This window comes from Theropithecus gelada, chromosome 3, assembly GCF_003255815.1.
Source record: "Theropithecus gelada isolate Dixy chromosome 3, Tgel_1.0, whole genome shotgun sequence".
Lineage (NCBI taxonomy): Eukaryota > Metazoa > Chordata > Mammalia > Primates > Cercopithecidae > Theropithecus > Theropithecus gelada.
In genome coordinates, this window is record NC_037670.1 from 51,924,217 (window position 1) to 51,944,993 (window position 20,777).

Genomic DNA, 20,777 nt, shown 5'->3' on the forward strand with positions numbered 1-20,777 from the left:
ATTTGAGAACCTTAAGCCAAATAACCAAGGGCTTTGGTGCACAGATCGGGACGCTTCTCTCCGGCACGTGGTTTTCTCGCTCCGGCGGATGCACACACAGGGCGCCCCTGCAGGCGAGGCCCCGCCCCTCCGGATACAACGCCGCGCCTTCCTCAGAGATTCCCCGCCCCCGGGACGCCCCGCCCACCCACCGGATGCTCAGCATGTACCATCGGGTGCCTGGCGGGGGTGATGAGTCGGAGCTACCGGCTTGGCGCCTGCCTGTCCCTCTCAGCTTGAACTCCTTCCTTCAAGTGTGAGCCCTCGAGGCTTCCAGAGGGGGCTCCAGGAGAGCTGTCTCGGTTCCCCACGCCAGCCGTCTCCGTCCTCCGCCTCCTCCAGGCTTGGCAGGTGGCACAGTCCGGAGGCGGAGCCTTGGGGAAGGGGTGGTTGCGACGGAGGACGGAACCAAGCGGTGAGGCGCGCGGAGGCTGGGGGGTCGCGGTAGCGGTAGCCGGGCGTGGGGAGGCCGAGGCCCGGCCGAGGGGGCGGGAGGGCCAGGGAGCAGCCCAGCCCGGGGTGTACGCGACCTACGCTCGCTTCCCAGTCCGACTGTGGCCGCCTGGTCTGGCGCCCTTTCTGGACCCTCGGGCCTGGCTCCCGCGGCCAAAACCGACTCCAAAGTGTTGGGAGGGTTCCTCTTCCCGGGGACGCAGCCTCCCCGGACATTGGCAGACGATGCCCCGGTCAGACAGAGCCACTGACCACCCCGCCCACCCCCGAGGCCGGACGCATGGATGCACACCCCGTCCTGGGAGGGACAGGCGCCCCTTCCCCTCCGCACCCCGCCGGGCCCCCCGCACCCCGCCGAACCCCCCTCCCCCCGCCGGCTGCTGGACGTCAGATGCAGCCACCACTAACCCTGGGAGGGACAGACACAAGGACAGGCTCCCCTTCCCCTCTGCACCCTCCTGCTGACTGCAGAACGCCGAATGCAGCCAACACTGACCCTGAGAGGGACAGACACACGGACAGTCGCCCCTTCCCCTCCGCACCCCCCTGCTGGCTTTACGACCTCAAATGCAGCCACCACTTGACTTTGGGAGGGACAGACACTTTCCAGCCCAGATTGGCCCTGGGGCATGGATAGATATCCCCCTGCACACATGGCCGACCCCGGAACTCGAAGATACCCCTGACTCTGGCCCACCTGCAGCCTGGGCCAGCACCACGCTGCTGCCCCTACTGCACCAAAGCCCAAGGATGACAGACTTTCAGCTCTGGAGGCCTTGTGATTTCAGCTAGACTCTTATCTGCCCGTTTCAGCCCCAGCACCAGCGCTCGGGGCCCCACCTAGACCAAAGCTTTGATCTATCCCTGCAGAACAGACCTCTGGTCTGGGGATCATGGTTCTCCTGGTCTGAGATGAAAGTTCTGGGGCCTCTTCCCAGGCCTGAGCAGGCATGGTGGGCTGCTGTGACTAGAACGAGCTGGGTCTGCAGTGGGCATTGAGGTTTGGGTCTCACATTGCCTTTGCAGGGACTGCGCCCTCACCATGGACCCCGAATGCTCCCGGCTGCTCCCTGCTCTCTGTGCTGTTCTGGTAGATCCCAGGCAGCCGGTGGCAGATGACACCTGTTTGGAGAAGCTGCTGGACTGGTTTAAAACTGTCACTGAAGGAGGTAAGGAGGTGGTGCTGCTGTTTACTGTCTATCCAGAGACCAGACGCAGAGCCTGGGACAGGGAGCAGGGACCGGGTGGGGACTCTCCTGTCCTGGAAGAAGGGCAGAAACTGCAAATCAGATGTCTTTCCTTCACTTCGTAGAGATTATCTGTGGCAGACTGAGGGCAAGTCAAGATGAAGCCCGAGAGAATTATCTGGAGAGTTAGAGCTTGAAAGTCAGCCAGTTCATCCACGATCAGGGCATCCCAAGGTTCAGTTCTGTGGAAGGCGTGAACAAACTTATTTTATTGTTGTTCTCATTGTATTTAGTGTGTTTAAAACATCAGGTTTGTTTTCTTTCTGATTATGAAAGTAGGGGCTGGATGCAGTGGCTCACACCTGTAATCCCAGCACTTTGGGAGGCTGAGGTGAGCGGATTGCTTAAGTCCAGGAGTTCGAGACCAGCCTGGTCCAACATAGTGAGACCTCATCTCAAAAAAAAATAACAAAAATTAGCTGGGCCTGGTGGCGCACCTGTAGTCCCATCTACTCTGGAGGCTGAGATGGGAGGATCCTTTGAACCCGGGAGGTAGAGGTTGCAGTGAGCTATGATTGTGCCACTGCACTCTGACCTGGGTGATAGAGACCCTGTCTCAAAAAAAAAAAAAAAGTAATTCATGTTATTTAAAACATGAACAAAAGAGTAAAGAGGAAAATTAAACCATTAACCTTTTAATTTCCTCCCAGCCTTTTTCATAACACATCATAAAGCTGTATTTTTCTGGGAAAAAAATGAGGTCATACTGTAAATATAATTTTGGTGTCTTGCTTTCTCTCTTGCCATCATAGTGAGTGTTTTCTCCATGTAATACGTTAGTTATTGACTACGTGTTATTTGCTGTAGGAGTGGACCATAATTCATCGAATCACTCCACTGTTATTATTAGATGTTTATATTTCTCATTTTTCATCATTTTAAGTAGTGTCATAGGTCCGACATGGTGGCTCACGCCCGTAATCCCATCACTTTAGGAGGGCAAGGCAGGTAGGTCATTTGAAGTCAGGAGTTCAAGACCAGCGTGGCCAACATGGTGAGACCTTGTCTCCACTAAAAATACAAAAATTAGCCAGGCATGGTGGCATGCGCTGTAATCCCAGCTACCTGGGAGGCTGAGGGGAGAATGGCTTGAACCCAGGAGTCAGAGGTTGCAGTGAGCTGAGATCGCACCACTGCACTCCAGCCTGAGCGACTGAGAATGGACTCCGTCTCAAAAAAAATAGTGTCATCATGGCTTTCCTTTTACATAAATATTCTTGCGTGGAAATGTTTATTCTCATGGTCGATCCTTGTGTTGGGATAGACTGCATGTTTTTAATTTCTGCTATTCTTTACTTCTTTTTTTTGGTTTACCCTGTTCTTTTACTCGTTTTATTTTTAAATTATGTTGTATTTTTTTTTTTTTTTGGATGGGGTCTCACTGTATTGTCCAAGCTGTTTTCGATCTCCTGGGCTCAGGCAGTCACCTGCCTCTGCTTCCCAAAGTGCCGTTTACCCTCTTTTGAGCTAAATATCTGGGTCTTCCTTGTTTTCTAATACATACATTTAAGGCCAGGTGCGGTGGTTCATGCCTATAATCCCAGCACTTTGGTAGGCTGAGGCAGGTAGATCACTTGAGGTCAGGAGTTGGAAACCAGCCTGGCTAACATGGTGAAACCCCGTCTCTACTAAAAATACAAGAATTAGCCTGACATGGTGGTCCATGCCTGTAATCCCAGCTACTCGGGAGGCTGAAGCAGGAGAATCACTTGAACCTGGGAGGTAGAGGTTGCAGTGAGCTGAGATAACGCCACTGCACTCCAGCCTGGGCAATGGAGTGAGACTCTGTCTCCAAAAAAAAAAAAAAATACATATATATGTGTGTGTGTATATGTGTGTGTGTGTATATGTGTATGTATATATGTGTATATATGTACTTAAGAGTGCGTTTCTCTAGAAGTATGACTTTAGCTACATCTTACCAGTTTTACTATGCAGTACTTTGGTTGTAATTTAGTTCTAAGTATTTCATGCTTTTCATTCTGATTTTTTTTCTACCCACAAGTTATTTAAAAGAATATCATGTAGTTTCAAAATGTGGATTTCTCCAGTCTTTTTATTATTGATTTTTAATTTATTTTATGGAGGTTAGAAAATACATGTTTTGAGTCTTTATAGCTATTGAGACTTTTATTGAGACACAGGACCCAGGCGAGTTTTCTCCGTGTTCTAGAGATTTCACTGTATGAGTTTGATGTTTTGGTATTTGAAGGTCTTCAACTGTGGCCTAGTTTGTAGTCAGTTTTTCTTTACTTTCTTTTTCTTTCTTTTTTTTTTTTTTGAGCCAGGGTTTTTCCATCACCCAGGCTGGAGTGCAATGGTGTGATCACAGCCCACTGCGGCCTCGACCTCCTGGGCTCAAGCAGTCTGCCTGCCTCATTCTCTTGAGTTGCTGGGATCACAGGTGTGTACCAGGCCCAGCTATTTTTTTTTTTTTTTCCCTCATAGAGATGAGGTCTCACCATCTTGCCCAGGTGGCTTGGAACTCCTGGGTTCAAGCAGTCTTCTCGCCTGGGCTTACCAAAGTGCTGGGATTACAGGATTGGGGCACCATGCCCGGCCTGTATTCAAATTTTAAGAAGTATTTTTCAGTAGCTTTATTGAGATATAATTTGCATACCCTGCAATTCACCCACTTAACGTGTACCAGATCCTTCTGTAGTTTGTAAGCATGATATATATATATATTTTTTTCAAGACCAAGTCTTGCTCTGTTGCCCAGATTGGGGTACAGTGGCACGATCTCGGCTCACTGCAACCTCCGCTTCCTGGGTTCAAACGATCCTCCTGCCTCAGCCTCCCGAGTACCTGGGATTACAGGCACCTGCCACCATGCCCGGCCAATTTTTGTATTTTTAGTAGGGATGGGATTTCACCATGTTGGCCGGGCTGGTCTCCAACTCCTGACCTCAGGTGATCCCTCCGCCTTGGCCTCCCAAAGTGCTGGGATTACAGTGGAGGGCCACCACACCCAGCCTAAGCATGATAATTGAGTGTTCAGGTGCATGTGTGAGATGTGGCACCGTGGAACTGTGGTATGATGTCGGTACGTGACCCGTCTGACATGAGAAAAGGACAAAATAAATAAATAAATGGTATCAATTCAACAGTTCTTAGTAAATTTATAGGGCTCTGGAATCATCAGCACAATCGAATTTTGTTCTCCTAAAGAAACCGAGTCTGGATTCACAGTGAGTCCCTGTTTCCTCCTCCCTCCCAGCCTCTGTCATTTCTTTTTTTTTTTTTTTTTTTTTTTTTTTTTTTTGAGACTGAGTCTGGCTCTGTCGCCCAGGCTGGAGTGCGGTGGCCGGATCTCAGCTCACTGCAAGCTCCGCCTCCCGGGTTCACGCCATTCTCCTGCCTCAGCCTCCCGAGTAGCTGGGACCACAGGCGCCCGCCACTTCGCCCGGCTAGTTTTTGTATTTTTTAGTAGAGACGGGGTTTCACCGTGTTAGCCAGGATGGTCTCGATCTCCTGACCTCGTGATCCGCCCGTCTCGGCCTCCCAAAGTGCTGGGATTACAGGCTTGAGCCACCGCGCCCGGCCCAGCCTCTGTCATTTCTCCTGGGCTGTACTTGATGGAAAGAGTAGTTTCCACACTTGTTCATTAGTTCAGACCTGCTATGTTCTTGCTAATTTGTTTGCTTGTTTCTGAGAGGTGTGTAAAAAGCTTACACCAAGGTCATGGATTCATGACTTTTCTTTGAGTTGCATTCTTTTTTTTTGCTTTACATATTTTTTTCTTTTTCTTTTTCTTTTTTTTTGAGACGGAGTCTTGCTCTATTGCCCAGGCTGGAGTACCGTGGCATGATCTCGGCTTACTGCAGCCTCGACTTCTTGGGCTCAGATGATTCTGCCACCTCAGCCTCCCTAATAGCTGGGACCACAGGAGCCCACCACCATGCCCGGCTAAGTTTTTGTATTTTTTGTAGTGACGGGGTTTCACTGTGTTACCCAGGCTGGTGTCAAACTCCTGGGCTCAAGCAGTCTGCCCGCCTTGGCCTCTCGCCAGGATTACAGGTGTGAGCCACTGTGCCTGGCCTTTTTTTTTTTTTTTTTTTTGGAGACAGGGTCTCACTTTGTCACCCAGGCTAGTATGCAGTGGCGTGATCACGGCTCACTGTAGCCTCAACTTCTGGGCTCAAGTGATCCTCCCATCCCAGCCCCCTGGATGGCTGGGACTACAAGGACACACCAGCACACCCAGCGAATTTTTTGTATTTTTTTGCGGAGACGGTTTCACCATGTTGCCCAGGCTGCTTTACACGTTTTGACGTTAGGTTAGATATACATAGATGTAGGAATGTTGTATCTTTCTGGAATTTCTCTGTGTGATCAGTGAACTTTCTTCTGAGTGAATACTGCTTTTTGCTTTATAGCCCATTTTGTTTGCTATTACTGTTGCTACACCAGCTTCTTTAAAGTTAGAATTTGCCTGCTGTGTCTTTTTCTCTCCTGCTCCCAGCCTTTCCCTTTGTTGCATTTTATTGCTTTTAGAAACACCACGTTGCTCGTTTTCAGTGTTTAATTTAATCTCAGCAACTCTTTCTTTTAACAGATAAGTTTGATCTCTTTAATTTGTCGAGGCGACCGTTAGATTCGAATTCTTTTGTATTTTTTAATTTCCTGTGCCTTATCTTTGTGCCTTTATCCTCCTCCTTTTCTGCCCTCCATCAGATTGATAAAGCTTTTTTTTTTTTTTTTAATCTTTCCTCTTCTGGTTTTGAAGTGATACATTCTATTTATGTTCTTTTTTTTAGACAAGTTCTTGCGCTATTGTCCAGGCTAGAGGCCAGTGGTGTAATCACGGCTCACTGCAGCCTTGACCTCCTGGGCTCAGGCAATCTTCCCGTCTCAGCTTCCAGTGTAGATGGGACTACAGATGCGTGCCACCACGCCCAGCGAATTTTTTTTTTTGAGACGGAGTCTGGCTCTGTCGCCCAGGCTGGAGTGCAGTGGCCAGATCTCAGCTCACTGCAAGCTCCACCTCCCGGGTTTACGCCATTCTCCTGCCTCGGTCTCCCGAGTAGCTGGGACTACAGGCGCCGCCACCTCGCCTGGCTAGTTTTTTGTATTTTTGTAGTAGAGATGGGGTTTCACCATGTTAGCCAGCATGGTCTTGATCTCCTGACCTCGTGATCCGCCCATCTCGGCCTCCCAAAGTGCTGGGATTACAGGCTTGAGCCACCGTGCCTGGCCTCCCAGCGAATTTTTATAGAGAGATCTTCCTGTGTTGCCCAACCTGGTCTTGAACTCCTGGGCTCAGGTGATCTGCCCACCTCGGCCTCTCAAGATGCTGGGACCACAGGCTTATTTATGTTCTTTAGTAGTTACTCTTACATTTTTAGCATGAGAACTGGATTTTTTTTAAAAGTCTGAAGTTAATTAGACTTTCCATTCTCTATCCAGGGAACTGAAGGATCTCAGAGCGCTTGACCTTCCGGTCATCACGAGCTTCTGTTATTGTTGTTTAGTATTTTAATTCTGTTTTGTTTCAAAACCTTCAACAATGAGTTTTGTTTCAAAACCTTCAACAATGAGTTTTTAGTTTTGAACTCAGTGAGGTTTTTTTTTTTTTTTTGAGGCAGAGTCTTGCCCTGTCACCAGGCTGCAGTGCAGTGGTGCAATCTCGGCTCACTGCAACCTCCACCTCCCAAGTTCAAGCAATTCTCCTGCCTCAGCCTCCTGAGTACCTGGGACTACAGGCGCACACCACCACACCCGGCTCATTTTTTATATTTTAGTAGAGGCAGGGTTTCACCATGTTTGTCAGGATGGTCTCAATCTCCTGACCTCGTGATCTGCCTGCCTCAGCCTCCCAAAGTGCTGGGATTACAGACATGAGCCACCGCGCTCCGCCTTTTTTTTTTTTTTTTTAGAGACAGGGTCTCCCTCTGTCGCCCAGGCTGTAGTACAGTGGTGCCTTCATAGCTCACTGCAGCCTTGAACTCCTGGGCTCAAGCGATCCTCCTGTCTCAGCCTCCTGAGTAACTGGGACTACAGATGTGTGCCACCACTCCAGGCGAATTTTTGTTTTATTTTATTTTATTTTATTTTTTTGTAGAGACAGGGTCTTGCTATGTTGCCCAGGCTGGTCTTGAACTCCTGGGCTCAAGTGATCCTCTTGCCTTGGCCTCCCAAAGTGCCAGGACTACAGGTATGAGCACCTCGCCCAGCCTGCGGTGCTGATTCAGGTGGACTCAGTGCTTTTTGAGTCCTGGCCTGGTTCTCCTCCTCTGCATGCTCCTCACTCTCCTTCTTACTGAACCACATTCTTTCTACAAGAGCCTCTCACTGGAAAACTCTCCCAGCCTTTGCCTCAAAATATCTTTTTCGCCACTGGTGCTTTTGAGCAATAGCGTAGCTAGGTATAGAAATACAGGATGTCACATCTAGAGAGGAATGCCTGTTCCATTGTACCTCCTTGCACAGAGCGCTAAGGAAAAGTACCCATTTGAAAGGTGAAAATGCTCTTCTACTTTTTGTTTTATTTTTTATTTTTTTGGAATGGAATCTCGCTCCGTCAACCAGGCTGGGGTGTGCGGTGTGCAGTGACGCAATCTCGGCTCACTGCAACCTCTGCCTCATGGATTCAAGCGATTCTCCTGCCTCAGCCTCCTGATTAGCTGGGACTACAGGCATGAACCACCACACCCGGCTAATTTTTTGTATTTTTAGTAGAGACAGGGCTTCGCCATATTAGCCAGGCTGGTCTCAAACTCCTGAGCTCAAGTGACCACAAGCCTCGGCCTCATAAAAGTGCTGGGATTACAGGCGTGAGCCGCTGCGCCCAGCCTGGTCTTTCACTTTTATTTGTATTTCTTTTTCACTGTCAGTGAGGCAGAACATTTTTTCCAGCATCTTTGGCTATTCACCTGTTGTGAAAGGTGAAAATGTTCCGCCTTTCAGCTGTTGTTAAACTTTCTAGTTTTTCTGCCCTTACTGAATTAAAATTATGAGTCATTTGCCGTATTTGTTGCAAATATTTTTTTCCCAGTTGGATCCCTAAATCTAACACCCTGCAAGAAAAGGGTCTGGGAATTGCTAGGAGAAGAGCAGTCATCCAGGGGGACACCTGGTGCTGTGCCCCTGGTAACTCCTAGGCTGGGCTGTCCCCACAGAGTCCAGTCTCGTGCTGCTGCAGGGGCACCCCTGCCTGGTGGAGCTGCTGTCCCATGTGCTGAAAGTCCAGGACCTGAGTCCCGGGGTCCTCTCCTTCTCTCTGCGCCTGGCAGGAACCTTCGCAGCCCAGGAAAACTGCTTCCAGTATCTTCAGGTGAGCCTGGGGCCTCCCACCCGAGTGTCCCGTGGAGAGGTGGGCAACCTTCTCCTCCTGCAGCCAGGTGGGGCGTTTGTAGCCATCACCATCCCAAGTTCCAGCGGCCTGCCCCAACGCTGTGTCCTCGCCAGAACTGCATGCTTTTACCCCTGACTGTAGCCCCTTTGAAAAATTCTCCCAGAGTGTTGCTGGGGCTAAGGAGTTGAGGTTTTTTGGAATAAGATGACTGGGATTGGCTCCCAGCTCTGATCAGCTGTCTGACCTTCCCACGGCCGCAAGCCTCCGTCCCTCCCTAGGATGGAGATGGGGGTCGTAGCCGCGCCGTGGCCTCCGTCCCTCCCTAGGACGGAGATGGAAGTCGTAGCCGCGCCATGGGGTTGTCATGAGGACCAAATGAGACCGCACATCCTGCACCTCCAGTGACCCAGCCTACAGATGAATGAATGACTAATGAGAATGTCTTTTTAAAAAAAAATTAACTAATTTTATTTATTTTTTATTTTATTTTATTACTATTTTTTGAGACCCAGGCTGGAGTGCAGTGGCTCAAACTCAGCTAACTGCAGTCTCCACCTCCCAGGTTCAAGCGATTCTCCTGCCTCAGCCTCCCGAGTATCCGGGACTACAGGCACCTGCCACCATGCCCAGCTAAGTTTTATATTTTTAGTAGAGACGGGGTTTCACCATTTTGGCCAGGCTGGTCACAAACTCCTGACCTCAAGTGATCAGTCTGCCTCGGCCTCCCAAAATGCTGGGATTGCAGGCGTGAGCCACCACACCCGGCCTTTTTTTGTTTGTTTTTTAGAGACAGAATCCTGCTCTGTTGGCCAGGCTGGAGTGCAGTGGCAGCTCACTGCAGCCTTGACCTCCTGGGCTCAAGTGACCCTCCCCATTCAGCCTCCTGAGTAGCTGGGTCCACAGGTGCATGCACCTGACTAACTTTTTTTTATCTTTGGTAGAGATGGGGTCTCACTATGTTGCCCAGGCTGGTCTCAAACTCCTGGCCTCAAGCAATCCTCCTGCCTTGGTCATGAGCCACTGCTCCCAGCCAAGAATTTCTACGTAGCAACAAGGCATGAGAGCTCGAGAGCCCTCCAGAGCTGTGTCTTCCAGCTCCAAACAGGCAGCGCTGAGTCTGTTAGGTGATGCCTGATGTGAGCTTCAGGGCCCTTGCCCGTCTAGCACGACGGCTTCTCTTGGTGCCCCACAGGCCCTCGCCAGGTTGCTCGAAGGCACATCCAGTACCGTTAGCTACTGCCATTCATGGTGCCCCCCAATTAAGCACCTGCAGCCTCCCTAGCAGCCCACCCAGGCACCATCCTGCTGCAGGACAGACTTTCCAAGACATCCTAGGGCGCTGCCGTACAGTGAATCCGGGGGCCTTTGTCTGTCAGCAGCTGGCAGGAAAGGGCCCTCCAGACCAGGCGCGGTGGCTCATGCCTGTAATCCCAGCACTTTGGGAGGCTGAGGCAGGCGGATCACCTGAGGTCAGGAGTTCGAGACTAGCCTGACAAACATGGTAAAGACCTGTCTTTACTAAAAATGCAAAAATTAGCTGGGTGTGGTGGCGGGCACCTGTAATCCCAGCTACTCGGGAGGCTGAGACAGGGGAATAGCTTGAGCCCGGGAGGCAGAGGTTGCAGTGAGCCGAGATTGTGCCACTGCACTCCAGCCTGGGCAACAGAGTGAGACTGTCAATAAATACATACATACATACATACATACATACGTACGTACATACATACATACATACATACATGAAAGCGTCCTCCAAAAGTGCCTCCACCAGCCCTGGAAAACTGAAAACCCATCTGTGCTTTGCTCCACATCCCTGGAAACCTGCCAGGTCCCCTAACCTCTTTTTTGTTTGTTTTTTTGAGACGGAGTCTCGCTCTGTTACCCAGGCTGGTGTGCAGTGGTGCGATCTTGGCTCACTGCAACCTCTGCCTCCCAGGTTCAAGCGATTCTCCTGCCTCAGCCTTCTGAGTAGCTGGGATTACAGGTGCGTGCCAACACACCCGGCAGATTTTTGTATTTCTAGTAGAGACGGGGTTTCACCATGTTGGTCAGGCTGGTCTTGAACTCCTGACCTCGTGATCTGCCCTCCTCAGCCTCCCAAAGTGCTGGGATTACAGGCACGAGTCATCGCGCCCGGCCCCTCCTCACCTCTTTTTTTGCTTCCCAGCAGGGGGAGTTGCTACCAGGGCTCTTTGGGGAGGCAGGACCCCTCGGCCGAGCAGCCTGGGCCGTCCCCACCGTGCGCAGCGGCTGGATCCAGGGCCTGCGCTCCCTGGCACAGCACGCCAGCGCCCTGCGCTTCCTGGCTGACCACGGTGAGTGCGCCCACACCCCACCCCATTCCTCATCCTGCCTGTGTGACCCGAGGGGAGTCACTGCACCTTGCTGAATCTGAGCGTCTGGTCTGTGCGATGTCGCAGGGTTGTTGTGAAGAATGCACCGTGACAGTACTGCTGTCCAGTGTCCTCTGGTTTGCAAGTCAGGCCCTAGGAGCCGAGACGGCTTTCTCAGCCATTTACAGATCAGCTGTGAGGACTCAGTCTTTGAAACTATTTGAGAGCCAGGCGTGGTGGCGCATGGCTATAGTCCTGGCTACTCGGGAGGCTGAAGCAAGAGGATCTTTTGAGTCCAGGGGGTGGAGGCTGCAGTGAGCAGTGGTTGAGCCATTGCACTCCAGCTTAGGCTACAGAGCAAGACCCTGTCTCAAAACACAAGAAACAAGGCTGGGCACAGTGGCTCACGCCTGTAATCTGAGCACTTTGGGAGGCCAAGGCAGGTGGATCACCTGAGGTCAGGAGTTCAAGACCAGCCTGGCCAACATGGTGAAACCCCATCTCTACTAAAAATACAAAAATTAGCAGGGCATGATGGCAGGTGCCTGTAATCCCAGCTGCTTGGGAGACTGAGGTGGGAGAATGGCTTGAACCCGGGAGGTGGAGGTTGCAGTGAGCCAAGATTGCACCATTGTACTCCAGCCTGGGTGACGGAACGAGACTCCGTCTCAAAACAACAACAACAAGAAGAACAAAAAACAACAAGGAACGAATTGGGAAGCATCACAAGCTGTGTGTGTTTAATGCTCAGCTGGGGGGAAGGTGCTTGTCTCTAGGGAGCTTCAGTTCCTGTTCTCTTTTGCTTTTGAGTGGAGGGGCATTTGGGGGCGTCTTGGGGTGCCCTCTGCTGTTTGCATCTTCCCTGAGGCCCTGGAGTCCTGGATTAAGGTTGCTGTCTGCCTCCCCTGGCTCTATTCTGGCTCATCCCCTTTTTCCTGTCTTGCCCCATCCCCTGCCCAGGTGCAGTCGACACCATCTTCTCCCTACAGGGAGACTCCAGCCTGTTTGTGGCCTCGGCGGCCAGTCAGCTCCTGGTGCACGTCCTGGCTTTGTCCATGCGAGGTGGAGCCGAGGGGCACCCCTGCCTGCGGGGGGATGACTGGCCCGCGTGTGCCCAGAAGATCACAGATCATGTGGAGGAGTCCTTGTGCTGCACGGCCACCCCCAAGGTCACTCAGGCCCTGAACGTCCTGACCACGACCTTCGGGCGCTGCCAGAGCCCCTGGACGGAAGCCCTGTGGGTGCGGCTGAGTCCCCGCGTGGCCTGTCTGCTGGAGAGAGACCCCATCCCCGCCGCACACTCGCTCGTGGACCTGCTTCTCTGTGTGGCTCGGTCAGGCCCCCGGGACGCAGCTGGGGGGCCTGGGTGGCAATTGTTTTCCTCAGATGATGCCCGGGCATGTCCCACTGGCAGCCAGAGACTCCCTGAGGATGTGGCCTGCAGTGAAGCAGCACCGGGGTGACCCTGGAACCCTCGGGGGGAAAGGCCTGTCCTGGGCTGGGCACCTTCAGCGCTGGGGCCATGGCAGTCTCTCAGCCAGGCCTGGAATGGGGTTTTAGGGGATGGGGGATAATTTCTCTCTCTGGGGTCTCCCTGCAGTTCTCCTGTGTTCAGTTCTTCTGATGGCGGCCTGTGGGAGATGCTGGCGCAGGCTCTGAGCTGCCTGGGTCCCACCCACGTGGGACCCCTGGCTTTGGGGATCCTGAAGCTCGAGCACTGGTATGGGCTGGGGTGCGTTTCATGCCGAGGCGGGTGTTGGGAGCCAGGGCAGGCAGGGAGGTTGAGAGCGCAGCCCTCAAGGCAGGGGAGTTCCGGAAACCAGGGACAGTCAGGCGGCCGTATGGGGTGTGATTGGGCCATGCGTGGGTTACGCGTGGCAGTCGTGCAGGCTGGCGGCTTCTGCAGGATCTTTAGCAACAGAATAATTGTTTCAAGACAAAAGCTCTGCGAGATCCCCAGAGGTAAGAAGGATGGCCGGAGCTGCTCTGCCCAGAGCGGGATGATCCTGCCCAGGCCCTGCGCTCCGCTGCCCTCCCACCTGTCCCCCACCGCAGCCTTGGTTGGAGGTGCTGGAGCTCCCCAGCACGTACACCATGCAGATGGGGGGCCTGGGGGCGGTGGAACGGCAGTGCCTGGGTCAGGACAGGTGGGAAGGCTGTGGATGGCCTGCCAGGGTTCTGGGTGGGCTCACATTAGGGGTGGACATGACCTCAGGACCCGCTGCCCAAAGGGCCCAAGGGTACCATGAAAGCCCGGCTCTGAGCTCCGGGATCGCCGAATGTTTAGGAGAGTAGACGGGGAGGACGGAGGAACAGACCCGGCCTTGCAGGAATGCACTGTGGGGACACTGCCCCCACCTGGGCCCAGATGTGAGGGCAGGTCCCTCCTACAAAGTGGATGCTGTGCACACCTGGGGACACCCAGGAGGCTGGGGGCACCCTGTCCCTGTCCCCCTGAGCGGGCACTGCCCCCACCTGGACCCAGACATGAGGGCAGGTCCCTCCTACAAAGTGGACGCGGTGCACACCTGGGGACACCCCGTCCCTGTCCGCCTGAGTGGGCACTGCCCCTCTCTCTGGGTGCATGGCCGGGCCCTCCAGGAGACCCCTCAGTGTCTGCTCCTAAGGACATTGGGAGTATCAGGCTCATCTCCTTGGTCAGGTCTGTCTCCCCGCCACTCTCTGTCCCATGGCGTCCCCTGGCCAGTGGCCTGCAGAGAAACTGTTTCTTGGCGGGGTGTCCCAACCCCCTCCCTGATTTGCTCCAGGCTTGCTGGGGATGTTAGCACAGCCAGCTTGCCTCATGGCCAGGGTCACGGCGCTCACTGTGTGTTTGTCTCCAGCCCACAGGCACTGAGGACCCAGGCCTTCCAGGTCCTCCTCCAGCCCCTGGCCTGTGTCCTGAAGGCCACAGTTCAGGCCCCCGGACCCCCAGGTACGCCGCTCAGAAAAGGCTGGGAGGGCGGAACCTGGGTCCCTGCAGCTGGGGGAGGGGAGATGGATGGGAGTACCAGACTCACCACCCCCATCCCACTTTAGTCACACCCAGGCCTCCCACTAAGAGGAAAGGGGACCGGGGCCGTGGCCATCATCCCTGGTGAGCCGCTGCTCTGCACCCAGGTCCTGGCCTCTGCTGCGAGTGGTGGCCAGGGGGTGGCTGGCGACCGTGGGCAGGCAGAAGTGCTCTCTAAGGGAGCTCTTTCCTGGCTTGGCCCCCAGGCTTGCTGGACGGGACGGCAGACGACGCCACGACGGTGGACGCGCTCCTGGCCTCCAAGTCGTCCTGTGCGGGCCTCCTGTGCCGCACCCTGGCTCACCTGGAGGAGCTGCAGCCGCTGGTAGGTGTGGCCCCGCCCTCATGCAGCCCGGCAGCATCCACGCCGGCAGTGGGACCGCAACCTGGGCTGACGCCCCGCACCCCACCCCACTGGCCTCGAAGCCCCAGCGCCCCTGCATCCACGCTGGCAGTGGGACCGCAACCTTGGCTAACGCTCCCCTCCCTCGCCAGCCCCAGCGCCCGTCGCCGTGGCCCCAGGCGTCCCTGCTGGGAGCTGCAGTGACTGTCCTGCGGCTCTGTGATGGCTCGGCTGCCCCCGCCTCCAGCGTGGGGGGCCACCTCTGTGGGACTCTGGCGGGCTGCGTCCGGGTCCAGCGAGCAGCCCTCGACTTCCTGGGGACGCTGTCAGAGGGGACAGGTGAGTGTGTTCTGTACGGCTTTGGTGTTGGGCGAAACCCAAGCCCCCACTCTCCTTTCTGCTCGGAGGCGCCTGGGAATTGCTGTCCCTCTGTGTTTCTTCTCTGGGGCGGGGGCTGAGGGGTGCAGGGGCTGTGCAGGAGGTTTCAGCTGGCGAATGAGGCCTTGTCCTGCTCCTTCCCAGAGTTGATGGGGAGGGCCGTGGGGGGGAGGTGGGGGTGGTTTATCCGCTCACCTCTGTCTCAGGCCCCCAGGAGTTGGTGACACAGGCGCTTGCTGTCCTCCTGGAGTGCCTCGAGAGCCCCGGCTCCAGCCCCACGGTACGGATAGGGAACGAGGAGAGGAGGGAGGCAGAGGCAGTGGGACCCACCCCCCACTCCACCCTGGCCCCATGCGGGCCTCTAGGGACGGGGCCTTCACACAGGGCCACAGAGTCACTGCTCAGAGAGCTTCATGACACAGGTGGCTGCATGCGTCGGGCCCAGGGCCTCTTGTTGGTGAAGATACATCAGCATGCAGGGATGTGTGGGGCCGTGGGGAGCAGGGGCGCCGGCCAGGCGGCCTGCAGGGAATTCTGGACAAGGGAAATGAAGTGGCACCAGGACAGCCCTGGGCGTGGGCTCCGGGTTCTCCTAAGCACCGTTTGTGAACGTGCCCACTCCATAGCCCCTTGTGGAGCTGGGCCCTGGCGGGTACAGACCTTGTGCCGCCTGCTGCTGAGCAGACAGTGGACAGCTTTGGAGGAAGGGCCCAGGGCCTCCTGAGATCCTACGGAAAAGTGCCCTGCGTCATTGGTCATGTTTTGATGCAGAAATCCCGCTGCCTGGGTGGTGGGTCTTCTGGTGGGGGCCACCGCCGCCTCCTGCTCACAGTCTGGGGAGCCGCTTCCGCAGCAGATCCTGCCTTATTAAAATCAGCCTGAGAGGGGTGTGGAGCTCAGAGCTGTGATTACTGTGCTGTGGGAGGATCTGTGGAGCCCAGGACTTTGAGTCCAGCCTGGGCAACATAGCAAGATCCCATCTCTACAAAAAATACAAAAATTAGCCCCGGGGTGTAGCTCAGGGGTAGAGCATTTGACTGCAAAAATTGGCGGGGCATGGTGATGTGTGCCTCTAGCCCCAACCACTCATAAGGCTGAGGCAGGAGGATTGTTTGAGCCTGGGAGGTGGAGGCTGCAGTGAGACCCTGTCTCTAAAAAAGAAGGAAGCCCAGTGTTCCCTTCTCTCTCCACTTCCTGTCCCCATCTCTGTCCCTGCAGTGGGGGCAGCACAGAGGAAGGTGAGGGGACAGGCAGACAGCTTGTCCCTCTGCCTCTCGTGGCCCTACAGCCCGCCCTGTCTGCTCCAGGTTCTGAAGAAGGCCTTCCAGGCCACACTCCGGTGGCTTCTGAGCTCACCCAAGACCCCTGGCTGCGCTGATCTTGGCCCCCTCATCCCGCAGTTCCTCAGAGGTAACGCAGCCCCTCACAGGGGTGAACGGAGCTGGAGTCGCAGGGGTGGAGGCAGCAGGGACTGGGCGGCTCCGAGGGCAGCGTGAGCCTGGCCCCAAGCTCGCCCTGACCTGCCCCTTCCCGCCCTAGAGCTGTTCCCTGTGCTGCAGAAACGCCTGTGCCACCCCTGCTGGGAGGTGAGGGACTCCGCCCTCGAGTTCCTGACCCAGCTGAGCAGGCACTGGGGAGGTGAGTGCTGGCAGATGGAGGGGCTGCCTTTCCGCCTGCTGGGGGCTCACTGAGCCGGGGTGCACCAGCAGCCTCTTGCTGGCTCTAGAAACTTGGGCCATGTTGGCTGCCCACAAGGGGGTGGAGGCAGAGGCCAAGGCGGCAAGGCTCGGCCCTCGGTCACAGCTGCATGTGGCCACTTCGACCCCCAGGGCAGGCTGACTTCAGATGCGCCCTCCTGGCTTCAGAGGTGCCTGAGCTGGCCCGGCAGCTCCTCCAGGACCCTGAGAGTTACGTCCGAGCGAGCGCAGTGATCGCCACGGGGCAACTTTCCAGCCGGGGCCTGCACGCCCCCACCAGCCCTGAGTATGCAGAGGCCCGGCAGGTAGGAAGTGCTGGGTTCCTCGGCTACCAGCCCCTGCCAGCCCTGAGCACGCAGAGGCCCAGAAGGTAGGAGGTGGCGGGTTCCTCGGCCAGCAGTTCCCACCTGGCCATCGTGTGTGCTCGACTGCTTGCGGGTGGGTGAGCAGCCAGCATCCACCGTGGGAGCAGCTGCTGCTGTGGGCAGCACCTGTGGGAGTGACTGCCGAGGCCCTGGGGCTCTGCTGGGCGTGGGGCCTGTGCTCTTCGCCTTGTCTCCCCAGCACCCCTCCACTTAGACATGGTTACCTCCATTTGACAGATGGGTAAACTGAGGATTGGAGGGCAGTGTGCTCACTGCATAGCACAGGAAGGTGCCAGAGTGGGGTGTGGCCCTAGACTGCCCATGCCCGGGGCCAGCCCCACGGATGCCCCCGGGGTCCTGTTGTGGGAGCCCCACTCCTGCCGCCCCACTGACCATCCCACCCGCTCCCTGTCCCCCAGAGCCTGTTCCCGGAGCTCCTGCACATCCTCTCCGTGGACTCGGAGGGCTTCCCACGGAGGGCGGTCATGCAAGTCTTCACCGAGTGGCTGCGGGACGGCCACGCCGACGCGGCCCAGGACACGGAGCAGTTCGTGGCCACTGTGCTGCAGGCGGCAAGCCGGGACCTGGACTGGGAGGTCCGTGCCCAGGGCCTGGAGCTGGCGCTGGTGTTCCTAGGCCAGACATTGGGGCCGCCACGTACCCACTGCCCCTATGCCGTGGCCCTACCCGAGGTGGCCCCAGCCCGGCCACTCACCGAGGCACTGAGGGCTTTCTGCCACGTGGGGCTCTTTGACTTCGCCTTTTGTGCCTTGTTTGACTGCGACCGCCCCGTGGCGCAGAAGTCCTGTGACCTCCTCCTCTTCCTGAGGGACAAGATTGCTTCCTACAGCAGCCTGCGGGAGGCCGGGGGCGGCCCCAACACCGCCTCAGTGGAGGCCGCCCTGCCGAGGTGCCGGGCGGGTGAGCACGCCCAGCCCCCAGGGGACCAGGAGCCTGAGGCTGTGCTGGCCATGCTCAGGTCCCTAGACCTGGAGGGCCTGCGGAGCACACTGGCCGAGAGCAGCGACCACGTGGAGAAGAGCCCCCAGTCCCTCCTGCAGGACATGCTGGCCACGGGGGGCTTCCTGCAGGGGGACGAGGCTGACTGCTACTAAGTAGAACCAGATTCTGCCACTGGGGTTCAGGACTGAGGAAGGCAGTGCCATGTCCTTCGGTGGGACACTGCCATCCCCAGGGCTCCAGCCCAGCCCAGTGGATCCTCTGGGGAAGCCAGGACCAGGAGAGAAGCAAGGTCAAGAAATGCCACATTTTGATGTATTAAAGAAATGACTTATTTTCTACTCAAAATAAATGGCATTGAAGTCTTTAATCCATTTTGAGTTAATTTAGTAATGATCTGAGACAAGGGTCCAGTTTCATTCATTCGCGTGTGGATATCCAGTTTTCCCAGCACTGTTCCTCCCTCCCTTCCTCCTCCCTCCCTTCTTCCTCCCTTCTTCCTCCCTTCCTCCCTCCCCTTCCCTTCCTTCTTTCCTTTTCTTTCTTTTTCTCTCTTTCTCTCTTTCTTTCTTTCTCTCTTTCTCTGTCTCTTTCTTTCTTTCTTTTGAGATGGAGTTTCGCTCTTCTTGCCTAAGCTGGAGTGCAGTGGCACGATCTTGGCTCACTGCAACCTCTGCCTCCTGGGTTCAAGCGATTCTCCTGCCTCAGCCTCCCAAATAGCTGGGATTACAGGCACACGCCACCATGCCTGGCTAATTTTTTGTATTTTTAGTAGAAATGGGGTTTCACCATGTTAGCCAGGCTGGTCTCGAACTCCTGACCTCAGGTGATCCACCCACCTCAGCCTCCCAAAGTGCTGGGATTACAGGCGTGAGCCACTGTGCCCGGCCAATTTATTTCCTTCCTTCCTTCCTTCCTTCCTTCCTTCCTTCCTTCCTTCCTTCCTTCCTTCCTTCCTTCCTTCCTTCCTTCCTTCCTTCCTTCCTTCCTTCCTTCCTTCCTTCCTTCCTTTCTTCCTTCCGTCCTTTCCTTCCTTTCCTTCCTTTCCTTTCTTTCCTTTCTTTCCTTTCTCTTTCTTTCTTGTCTTGATCTGTCCCCTAGGCTGCAGTGCAGTGATGCAATCTCAGCTCACTAACCTGTACATCCCAGGCTCAAGTGATCCTCCCACTTCAGCCTCCCAAGTAGCTGGGACTACAGTCACAGGTCACCATGCCTGGCTACTTTTTTGGGGTATTTTCTTTGTAGAGACAAAGTTTCACCATGTTGCCCAGGCTGCTCTCAAACTCCTGAGCTCAGGTAATTTGCCTGCCTTGGCCTCCCAAAGTGCTGGGATTATAGGCATGAGCCACTGCGCCCAGTGATGTTTTAGTTTGTTTTACAGATGGGGTCTTGCTCTGCGGCCCAGGCTGGAGTGCAGTGGCATGGTCAGTTCACTGCAGCTTCGACTTACTGGGCTCAAGCCACCTGCCTGCCTCAGCCTCCGAAGCAGCTGGGACTATAGGCGCATGCCACCACACCCAACTAATTTTTAAAATCTTTGTAGAGATAGTCTCCCTAGGTCCTCTTATTCATTTACGTATTTATTTACTGAGACAGAGTCTCCCTCTTGTCCAGGCTGGAGTGTGGTGGCGCAATCTTAGCTCACTGCAACCTCTGCCTCCTGGGTTCAACCAATTCTCCTGCCTCAGCCTCCTGAGTAGTCTGGTCCTCTCTTATTGAAGGGACTATCCTTTCCCCACTGTGTATTCTTGGCACCCTTGTCAAAGACTAATCATGAGGGTTTATTTCTGTGCTCTGTTCTGTTCCACTGGTCTGTGTGTCTGTTTGTATGCCAGTACCATACTGTTTTGCTTACTGTAACTTTGTAGTATACTCTGAAGTCAAGTAATGTGATGCCACCAGCTTTGTTCTTTTTCAAAATTACTCTGGCTCTGGGGTCTTTTGTGGTTCCATATGAATTTTAGGATTTTTTTTTCAACTTCTGTGAAAAATGCCATTGGAATTTTGATAGGAATCACAATGAGGCTGTAGAGCACTTTGGGTAGGATGGACATTTAAAAAATATTAGTCGCCGGGCACAGTGGCTCACGCCTGTAATCCTAGCACTTTAGGAGGCTGAGGTGGGTGGATCACGAGGTCAGGAGATCGAGACCATCCTGGCTAACACAGTGAAGCCCCATCTCTACTAAAAATACAAAAAAATTGCCGGGCGTGGTGGCGGGCGCCTGTAGTCCCAGCTACTTGGGAGGCTGAGGCAGGAGAATGGCATGAACCCGGGAGGCGGAGCTTGCAGTGAGCGGAGATCATGCCACTGCCCTCCAACCTGGGTGACAGAGCGAGACTCTGTCTCAAAAAAAAAAAAAAAAAAAAAAAAATTTGTCATTCTTATCCATGAACATGGGATATCTTTCCATTTATTTGTGTCCTCTTCAGTTTATTTAAATTGGTGTCTTAACAGTTTCCAGTGTACAGATCTTTCACTTCTTTGGTTAAAGTTATTCTTGGGGGCCAGGCGCAGTGACTCACGCCTGTAATTCCAGCACTTTGGGAGGTTAAGGTGGGTGGATCACCTGAGGTCAGGAGTTCGAGACCAGCCTGGCCTCAAGTGATCCTCCTAGCACTCCATAAGTGCTGGGATTACAGGCGTGAGCC

At 54.6% G+C, this 20,777-nt stretch overlaps 1 protein-coding gene and 1 pseudogene across 3 annotated transcripts; both read left to right on the plus strand.

Annotated features, from left to right (window-relative positions):
• Positions 1-189: 189 nt before the first annotated feature.
• BRAT1 (BRCA1 associated ATM activator 1) lies at positions 190-18,493 on the plus strand. Of its 3 annotated transcripts, none has more exons than XM_025378619.1 (14): positions 190-454; positions 1,519-1,661; positions 8,861-9,015; positions 11,204-11,351; positions 12,330-12,702; positions 12,970-13,089; positions 14,213-14,304; positions 14,589-14,707; positions 14,878-15,064; positions 15,310-15,383; positions 16,411-16,513; positions 16,643-16,741; positions 16,933-17,105; positions 17,585-18,493. In XM_025378619.1, the coding sequence occupies exons 2-14, from the start codon at positions 1,535-1,537 to the stop codon at positions 18,278-18,280; spliced, it is 2,466 nt and encodes an 821-aa protein (XP_025234404.1). In that variant the 5' UTR covers positions 190-454; positions 1,519-1,534; the 3' UTR covers positions 18,281-18,493. The 3 variants fall into 3 exon arrangements, with proteins under 3 accessions (XP_025234404.1, XP_025234406.1, XP_025234405.1); XM_025378620.1 differs by having other exon boundaries at positions 236-454; positions 11,207-11,351; XM_025378621.1 differs by lacking the exon at positions 11,204-11,351.
• LOC112621990 lies at positions 4,709-4,804 on the plus strand (annotated as a pseudogene).
• Positions 18,494-20,777: the final 2,284 nt, after the last annotated feature.